At 42.9% G+C, this 10000-nt stretch overlaps 1 protein-coding gene across 1 annotated transcript in view; it reads left to right on the top strand.

Annotated features, from left to right (window-relative positions):
* Positions 1 to 10000, top strand: part of sardh (sarcosine dehydrogenase) — a 28438-nt gene that overhangs the window by 4182 nt on the left and 14256 nt on the right. Inside the window, exons 2-9 of the mRNA XM_060895881.1 lie at positions 751 to 1077; positions 2566 to 2744; positions 2969 to 3148; positions 4201 to 4324; positions 5428 to 5528; positions 7275 to 7379; positions 8718 to 8847; positions 9398 to 9484. Of these exons, the coding sequence (XP_060751864.1) occupies positions 756 to 1077; positions 2566 to 2744; positions 2969 to 3148; positions 4201 to 4324; positions 5428 to 5528; positions 7275 to 7379; positions 8718 to 8847; positions 9398 to 9484 (1228 nt within the window). The 5' untranslated portion in view covers positions 751 to 755. The remainder of the gene's footprint in view (positions 1 to 750; positions 1078 to 2565; positions 2745 to 2968; positions 3149 to 4200; positions 4325 to 5427; positions 5529 to 7274; positions 7380 to 8717; positions 8848 to 9397; positions 9485 to 10000) is intronic.

Genomic DNA, 10000 nt, shown 5'->3' on the forward strand with positions numbered 1-10000 from the left:
CCTCCTATGGTCTCCTCCATGTCTCCTGATGTACTGGCCTGTCTTCTGGTAGCGCCTCCATGCTCTGGACACTACGCTGACAGACACAGCAAACCTTCTTGCCACAGCTCGCATTGATGTGCCATCCTGGATGAGCTGCACTACCTGAGCCTCTCGTGTGGGCTGTAGACTTCGTCTCATGCTACCGCTAGAGTGGAAGCACCAGCATTCAAAAGTGACCAAAACTTCAGCCAAAAAGCATAGGAACTGAGAAGTGGTCTGTCAGTTGTTTTTTGAGCAGTGTATATGTGTGTGTGTGTGTGTGTGTGTGTGTGTGTGTGTGTGGGTATTAAACATTAATTCCATATGATCATACACCACATGGACCTGCAGAGCTGTGTAAAAGTGGAGTGTATAATTTAAGTGATTTTGAAGTAATCAGATCATATTAAAGACACTGTATATGAACAACTAATGTCAATTCCTGACAATATTATAGTGGATGTGCTGGACATTTTTCTTTGATAGTTTACATGTTTGTATTTTTCTGGCCTGGAAATTAGTTCCTCCCTTTAGCTCCTCCCCCAGCTCAGCTCCTCCCCCAGCCCAGCGCCTCCCCTGATTACATTCACATTTTGAATGTTGTTATTTTGAAGGTTGCTGTATGATTGACATGAATATGAGCCACTCGGTGACTTCTGTAAGCTGATGCTCATGGCTCACGCCTTCATTTACCCAGCTGTTGCTCATTTCATGTCTGTGTCGTTTCAGGAGTGATGGCCTTCTTGGGGAGCTCAGTGCGGAGTGCGGTGGCATACGGTCGTCCTTTAGGGCAGCTTTACCGTCCAGCCACTCGCTGCTACAGCGTACAGAGTGAACACACCACTGAGAAAAGCGTCCCCTACGCCAAGACTCTCAAACAGGAGGACGGCCTGAGCGTACCTACCAAACCCCTGCCCCGGGCTGCGGACGCCGTGGTGATCGGAGGAGGCAGTCTGGGATGTCAGACGCTCTATCACCTGTGTAAGATGGGAATGACCAACGTGGTGCTGCTGGAGAGGGACAGACTGACGGCAGGGACGACGTGGCACACCGCAGGTACACAACACAGTGTAGGGGTTAGTATGGGCTAACATTTACAGAATGTAAAGAATTTAAAATTAGGGATAGTGTGTGTGTTTAGGAAGAGTGTGTGTGTGTGTGTGTGTGTTTAGGAAGAGTGTGTGTGTGTGTGTGTTTAGGAAGAGTGTGTGTTTAGGAAGAGTGTGTGTGTGTGTTTAGGAAGAGTGTGTGTGTGTGTTTAGGAAGAGTGTGTGTGTGTGTTTAGGAAGAGTGTGTGTGTGTGTGTTTAGGAAGAGTGTGTGTGTGTGTGTTTAGGAAGAGTGTGTGTGTGTGTGTTTAGGAAGAGTGTGTGTGTGTGTTTAGGAAGAGTGTGTGTGTGTGTGTGTTTAGGAAGAGTGTGTGTGTGTGTGTTTAGGAAGAGTGTGTGTGTGTGTGTGTGTGTTTAGGAAGAGTGTGTGTGTTTAGGAAGAGTGTGTGTGTGTGTTTAGGAAGAGTGTGTGTGTGTGTGTTTAGGAAGAGTGTGTGTGTGTGTGTTTAGGAAGAGTGTGTGTGTGTGTGTTTAGGAAGAGTGTGTGTGTGTGTTTAGGAAGAGTGTGTGTGTGTTTAGGAAGAGTGTGTGTGTGTTTAGGAAGAAGTGTGTGTGTGTGTTTAGGAAGAAGTGTGTGTGTGTGTGTTTAGGAAGAAGTGTGTGTGTGTGTGTTTAGGAAGAAGTGTGTGTGTGTGTGTGTTTAGGAAGAAGTGTGTGTGTGTTTAGGAAGAGTGTGTGTGTGTTTAGGAAGAGTGTGTGTGTGTTTAGGAAGAGTGTGTGTGTGTTTAGGAAGAGTGTGTGTGTGTGTGTGTGTGTGTGTGTTTAGGAATAGTGTGTGTGTGTGTTTAGGAAGAGTGTGTTTAGGAAGAGTGTGTGTGTGTTTAGGAAGAAGTGTGTGTGTGTTTAGGAAGAGTGTGTGTGTTTAGGAAGAGTGTGTGTGTTTAGGAAGAGTGTGTGTGTTTAGGAAGAGTGTGTGTGTTTAGGAAGAGAGTGTGTGTGTTTAGGAAGTGTGTGTGTGTTTAGGAAGTGTGTGTGTGTGTTTAGGAAGAGTGTGTGTGTGTGTGTGTGTGTGTGTGTTTAGGAAGAGTGTGTGTGTGTGTTTAGGAAGAGTGTGTGTGTTTGTATACAGAGAACATTCCTTAGTCCAGGGAACTTTTTATATGCAGAAACTTTAGACTTTTTTTTTTTTTGGAAATTTCGGATTATTAACTTTTTCTTTCAGAAACTTTAGACTGAACTTTAGTCTAGGATTTTTGTTCCCTCTGTAGGGAGCTTGTGCAGTGAACATTTGGGATGTGATGATGGTGGATTTCACGTTGATGAGACCAGTCACACAAACACTGCATAAATAAACAGATAAAAGCGAATCATTTCTTTACTATGAAATTATTTCCTTTAAAATCAATCAGAAAAAACAGATGAGAAGAGATTAGCTCCGCCCACTGAACGAAGGTGATCGACCTTGATGTCTTACCTTCCTCCTGTCTGTCTCTCAGGTTTGTTGTGGCAGTTGAGGCCGAGTGATACGGAGGTGGAACTTTTGGCCCACACGAGGAACGTGATCAGCTCCGAGCTGGAGGAGGAGACGGGTCTGGAGACGGGCTGGATCCAGAACGGAGGCCTGTTTATCGCCTCTAACAAACAGAGACTGGACGAGTACAAACGCCTCATGTCTGTATGTCAGAACCTCAGCTGTGTTTTATTCTGAACTCTGAGACACCAACATGTTCCATGACTAAGATTACTTTCTCCTGTTTGCTCTCTTCACATAAAAATAACATTTGTTTACTAATCTGTTGGTTTTGTGGTGGTTCTTCAGGAACATCTGAAGGTTTTGGTCCCTTTGGTTTGATCTGCAGCTTTATTCATTTATGAATTGTCCCGGTTCTGCTTGTCTAGTTGGGGAAGGTGTACGGTATCGAGTCCTACGTGCTCTCACCTGCAGAAACCAAAGAGCTTTACCCGCTGATGAACGTCAGGGATTTGTACGGGACGCTGTACGTCCCCAAAGACGGCACCATGGACCCTGCTGGTACCTGCACCACCCTGTCCAGAGCAGCCACTGCCCGTGGAGCCACGGTACCACAAAATCACACTGGAGCTCACAGTTACAATCATAAGACATCTTTCTGCCTATGAAGAATATTAATGTGTACAGAAACTTTTTCATTATTCATTTATTTACCTTTTACTTTATTCCAGACATTTCCATCAGTGCAGAAACCGTAGCTCTGGATCTTTATTTTTACTTCCGGAAATTTAACTCAGGAACTTTATTGTTACTTCAGGAAATTTACCTCAGGAACTTTTTTACTTCAGGAAATTTACCTCAGGAACTTTTTTACTTCAGGAAATTTACCTCAGGAGCTTTATTTTTACTTCAGGAAATTTACCTCAGGAACTTTATTTTTACTTCAGGAAATTTACCTCAGGAACTTTATTTTTGCTTCAGGAAATTTACCTCAGGAACTTTTTTACTTCAGGAAATTTACCTCAGGAACTTTTTTACTTCAGGAAATTTACCTCAGGAGCTTTATTTTTACTTCAGGAAATTTACCTCAGGAACTTTATTTTTACTTCAGGAAATTTACCTCAGGAACTTTATTTTTACTTCAGGATCATTATTATACCCCAAAAACCTTTAAACTTTAAACAAGGAACTTGATCTATTTCAAACATCTCTATATAAATGATTCTGTTGAGCTTCCTGCTGGCTTACATTGGGGTTGCCAGATTTGATTTAATTCCATTTTATTTCAATGTTTGAAAACATACAACTTTAAACTGATGTCATGTGAGTAATAAATATTTAGTTGTTAAATTAAAATGCATTTACATTGTGGTGTGATGAAGCAGCGTTACCATATTTATTCGTCTTACACAACAATTAATGACTGATTATAATTTACATATTAATGAATGATGCATCATGCCGTCTTTTGGTTTTTGTAGTTCTATTTAATGCTGTGGAACATCCATGAGCCAAGATGGTTCCTGAAATGAATAAGATAAAAGACGCGTTGTGTCCTGAGGCGTAATAAAGGCACTGAGACTGGAGGCTCCTTCATACTGTACGAGACGAGTTCCAGACTGGACTGCAGCTATGAAATAATTCTACTTCCTGTCCACAGGTGATCGAGAACTGCCCCGTGACGGGCATCCAGGTGAAGACGGACCATATGGGTGTGAGGAGAGTGAAGGCGGTGGAAACAGAGTCTGGGACCATTGAGACTCCGTGTGTGGTGAACTGTGCAGGTTTACTGAATATCACAACACACACTTCACTACACTGCAATCAGCTGCCTTCATTTTCATTCGATTTTAATTTAACATCATCTCATGAATTGAATTTAATTTTAACTTATAACTATATCAACTTTTAACATTGCAGAAGTGACTTTATGTTAGGATTACTACAAAAAATAATGAATAGAAATGTAATCATTTATTTCAATATTTATTAAGCTACTTATTAAGGATTTTATGAATAAAATAGTGGCAATATTAATTGAATAAATAATTAGTTTTATGTCGAGTCGGCTTTGTGAATTAGATTTGTGAAATAAATCAAATATTTTAAACATTAGATACAAAAAAAATTTACGAAATGGCAAAACTAAAATTACCAATAAAATATGATTGTAAACGAAATAAAAAGTTTTTATTTTTATGCATTAAATCCCTCAATGTTGCCAATAAAAATTTCTTCTTATATATCAGACACACGGAAGAGAATATCAGCAGAAATGAGATGGTTCTGGAAGTGTTTGTGTGTGGACTTTCTTGTGTGGCCAGAAGAGGGCGCTCCTCACTTACACAAATTGGATGGTGCTCTTAACACAGGATGGGGATTAAAACTGATCCCATCTGTGTGTATAAAAACCTGTGTCTGATTGGTCAAGTGTTTGAACTGCTGTCTTATTGCTGGTCGTTTAAAGAGTCTTTTAATGTAATGGAGTCAGAGATGAACTACGTCCGTGTGTAATCAGTGACTTAAGAGACTGAAACTGTGATGACTGATTAAGGGCATGACAGGAAATTTAATTATTCATTACAATTCACAGATGGTGTGTAAGGAAGTGATTGTGTGCAGATTCACACACAAACCCACCCTCGTGGTGTAGTGTTCAGGAAAGGTGTAAATTATTAAATGTATCCGTATGGAAGTAGATTTAAGTGTTTGTTCTGATGTAACTGAGGCATCTGAACTCTCTGATGGGACCAAGCTGAGGTCAGTGGTATAGTGGGCGTGGCCTAGTATTCTAATGAGCGCAGTCATTTATCTGAGGCTGTGTGTGATGTGCTTTTGCTGTATGATGAATACTGATGAATGCATGAACTTTCCTCTGGTTTGTCAGGTGTGTGGGCCAGTAAACTGGGCGAGATGGCCGGCGTGAACGTTCCTCTCGTTGCTATGCATCATGCGTACGTGGTGACTGAGAGGATTGAGGGGATTCAGGTGACTTTATTTACCTGTAACTGTAACACCCCTCCCTTCCTGTCTCAGTAACACTCCCTCTGTGTTCTTTGTCCTCTAACACATCTAATAATGTTTATGCTGTCCTCTCTATAATGCCCTGTCTGTAACACGTGATCTGTTACCCCACCTGTCGTGCCCTTTTCTGTACCTTCCCAAAGTTCAACTTTGTGTCTGTCTGTAACGTCTCTGTACTGTTTACTCTGCAGAGGTCTCCCCTGTACCTTCTCCTCTGAGTGTCTCACTGTGTGTGTCTCACTGTGTGTGTGTGTCTCTCTCTCACTGTGTGGCTCACTGAGTGTGTGTGTGTGTCTCTCTCTCACTGTGTGGCTCACTGTGTGTGCGTGTGTGTCTCAGTGTGTGTGTGTGTCTCAGTGTGTGTGTGTGTCTCAGTGTGTGTGCGTGTCTCAGTGTGTGTGTGTCTCACTGTGTGTGTCGCTCTCACTGTGTGTGTCTCAGTGTGTGTGTGTCTCTCTCTGTTTGTGTGTGTCTCACTGTGTGTGCGTCTCTCTCTCTCTCTCTCTCTCTCTCTCTCTCTCTCTCTCTCTCTCTCTCTCTCTCTCTGTTTGTGTCTCTCTGTCTCTCTCTCTCTCTCTCTCTCTCTCTGTTTGTGTCTCTCTGTCTCTCTCTCTCTCTCTCTCTCTCTCTCTCTCTCTCTGTTTGTGTGTGTGTGTGTGTGTGTCTCTCTCTCTCTCTCTCTCTCTCTCTCTCTCTCTCTCTCTCTCTCTGTTTGTGTGTCTCACTGTGTGTGTGGTTGGGTAGGTGGGTGTCGAGTGTCTCAGAATAAAGTGACACTGTTATTCTTATCCCTCCTTATGCAATAACACATCTTTCACACTGCACCAGCAAAAACACAACAGTCTCCGTGAAATCGTGCTTCTCCACAGCTGAAAGCCTCAGCTAACATTATGCAACCTCCCTGCTGCGAGACTGTGTGTGTGTGTATGTGTGTGTGTGTGTGTGTGTGTGTGTGTGTTGGTTTCAGTAGCTTTGTCCACCAGATTCCCCCCCCACCCCCGAGCGTTACAGTAGCCGCTGTGTTTCATGTCTTTCGTCACACTAGTCGTCTGCACTCTTCGTGTCCCCAGTGTGTTAAGTGCCATGTGAGCTGGATGATGAATCGGGAGAACAGAAGCTCTCAGATCTGAGATAATTAAGCCCTTAAACTAGTGTGCACTTCACATGGACTATCAGACTGAGCAAACACTGGGGTCCTGAGTAGGGTCATGTGTCTTTAATCCATCTTAAAGATTTGTTTCTTATAATGATGTCTTTAGTGTTTGTTCTTAAATAAAGTGTGTGTGTGCACAGCAGGGATTAAGTCATGTGAATAATATACTGTTGTTCACAGTGAAAATGTCTCGAGGGAATAATGAGATAATGTTCACTGTGTGACGAGATGTTTATGGGAAAATAATTTACAGTTAGAGCCACTAAGTCATCATTCACTAACAGCACGCCCCCAAGTGGTTTATTTATGCACTGTAATCTACCAACAATTCTAATGTATATTATTAATTAAAGATTTTTTTAATTAAAATTATTTTGTCTGTTTATAGTTTTATTTTAATGCTAAACATCACTTCTATCCTCTCGGCTATAAACAGTGTTTCCCTCTTTATTCAGTCTTTTTACAGTTAATGATAGGAAAACAAATCTAATCGCTGTGTGTCATGTTACTGAGAAACACAAACAAGTTTAAACTCCTTACTGAATTGTTTATTACAGAACATGCCCAACGTGCGGGACCACGACGCCTCGGTCTACCTCCGTCTGCAGGGTGACGCTCTGTCTGTGGGAGGATACGAGCAGAACCCTATCTTCTGGGATGAGGTGAGTGTCCTACAGGGGGTCACGGACATGTCACACACACACACACACACACACTGACACAGTCACAATCAAAAGTGCGTTTAAAGCTGCAGTGTTTCTGGTGGGATGTGCGAGTGTTTGCACATTTCTAATTTCAGTCACCGTGTGGGAGTTTTATCCAATTTCAGTCACGACAGCAGCACAAACTCACTCAGGATAAAGTTTCACTTTTAGAATATTTGTGTCTTTTACAGCATGATGTGTGTGTGTGTGTGTGTGTGTGTGATGTGCTCTGTGCAGATTGTTGTGTGTGTCTGTGATAAACAGTTTGAAGTAGACTGTGTGTCACAGACAACTCGATGACCACCTGTGTGTCAGGTCAGTGGTCTGGTGTCTGTCAGGGCCTGTTCACATCCCCACGTGTTGTCTGTTTGTGACAGTCTGTGGTTTACAATCACAGGTGTCTGTGTTTAGTTTGTCAGCAGGTAGTTGTGAGCGAGTGTGCGATTCTGTCTGTAGTTCACTTTGCCTGTCTGTAGGTATCTGTATGCACTTGTGTTGGTTGCTGCTTTGGGTTTCTTGTCTTTGTGTAGCTGTGGGTGTGGTTGTGGGTGTGGCCATGTCGATGGGTGGGGTCATGGGTGTGGCCTTGTCGGTGGGTGGTGTTTCGGTGGGTGTCGTCAGGTCTGTGGGTGTGGCTGTGGGTGTGGTCAGGCAGATGGTTTGTGGTTATGTCTGTAGTTGTCTGTGTTTGTGGTCATCTGTGATTGTCTGTAATTGTCTTCAATTAAATGTTAAAGTAAATGTGGTTGTGAATGTGTCTGTTACTGTTTGGGTCTTTTGGGTGTCTGGTTGTCTGTGGTTATGTCTGAATGTGTTTGTGGTCTGTAGTTGTGTCTGTTAGATTCTGTGACAGTGATTGTGTTTGTGTATTTGTGGGTGATATCTGGTCTTGTGATATAGTGTCTACGGTGCTCCTGGTTGTGTCTGAGGTCATCCACCTTTATATTTTGCACATCTTTGGTTTTCTGCTGTTGTCTTTTGTGATCGTGACTGTGTGTGAGTGACTCATCAGAGGTTGTGTGTAGGTGTCTGTGGTTATCTCTGGTTGTGTCTGTGGTCGTGTCTGTAATTGTATGTTTTTGTCTCTGGTTATGTCCTGGGCTGTTTTTAGTTGTGACTGTGCTTGTGTTTTCTGGATCTTTGTTTACGGTTGTGTCTGTGACCATCTCTGGATTGTGGATGTCTGTGGTCGTGTCTGTGGATGTCTGTGATCATCTCTGGATCTCTGTGTTTGTCTGTGGATGTCTGAGTGTCTGTCCTATAGGTCCTATAGAAGTCTGTGTTCTTGTTGTGCAGGTGTCTGATAAATTTGCCTTCAGCCTGTTTGACCTGGACTGGGACGTCTTCATGCAGCACATCGAGGGAGCCATTAACCGTGTTCCTGCTCTGGAACGGACTGGTATCAAATCCACTGTCTGTGGACCAGGTACACGCATGTAATTTACTCATACACATGATGTTGCTGATTGGCTGACTTCATTGTGTGCGTGTTGATTGGATGAAGCTGGAGCTCCTGCACCTGCGACTGTCTCTGATTGGAGCTGACAGGTGTGAAATGTTGTTGTCACAGTGCAGGAGCTCCGGGTCACGTCCACACGCGTTGCAGGTAAATACGGCTTTGGGTTCTACCCCAACAGGCAGCAACACCAGAACATGTAACATGGAAAACAAACCTGTTTACCAGATTGTAAAGTTTTCTTTTTTTATTTTCCTTAAATAAATGTTTTTTCTTTAAGGGAATATTAATCTTTTCACATAAACCATTCAACTGCCGGTCACATGATTCAGTGAATCAATGAGTCAGTCTGTAAATCTGAATCACTTACAGTATGTGTTAATAAATGGCATCAGGGGAAGACTTAATCCTCTCCAGACAGTGAGTGAGAGTCAGTGTTCATCTGTTGGGTCACGTTTCATTGGAGCGCTTATTTCAAATAAAAAATATTAATATTAAAACCATGTTTTTTGTTCTTCAGAATCGTTCACTGCAGATCACAAGCCACTGATGGGCGAAGCTCCGGAAGTCAGAGGATTCTTCCTGGGATGTGGCTTCAACAGTGCAGGTAACACACACACACACACACACACACACACACACTTCACTACTTTCATCACGGTTTCTTTTACGGTTTCTAGATTTTTATGTTCAGTAGAGGTGATTGTAATTAGTCCTAATAGTGCTGTAACACAGGGGAATCCTCAAAGGTGTGTGTGTGTGTGTGTGAGCTCAAGATGAGGATCAGTATGCATTGTCACGGAGAACTTTTGTTCTCTCTGTCTAGTTTTCTTCTTGTTCTATTATATTCCATCTGTTCAGCAGCTCCACCCACTGGCCTCACTGGGTTAAACAAAATAACTCTTCAGATATCTGTGGGTCTGAGAGGCAGTGAGAATGAGTCAGTGGGTCTGAGAGGCAGTGAGAATGAGTCAGTGGGTCTGAGAGGCAGTGAGAATGAGTCAGTGGGTCTGAGAGGCAGTGAGAATGAGGCAGTGGGTCTGAGAGGCAGTGAGTGAGTCAGTGGATCTGAGAGGTAGTGAGAATGAGGCAGTGGATCTGAGAGGTAGTGGGTCTGAGAGGC

This window comes from Tachysurus vachellii, chromosome 20 (genome assembly GCF_030014155.1).
Source record: "Tachysurus vachellii isolate PV-2020 chromosome 20, HZAU_Pvac_v1, whole genome shotgun sequence".
Taxonomy (NCBI): Eukaryota; Metazoa; Chordata; class Actinopteri; order Siluriformes; family Bagridae; genus Tachysurus; species Tachysurus vachellii.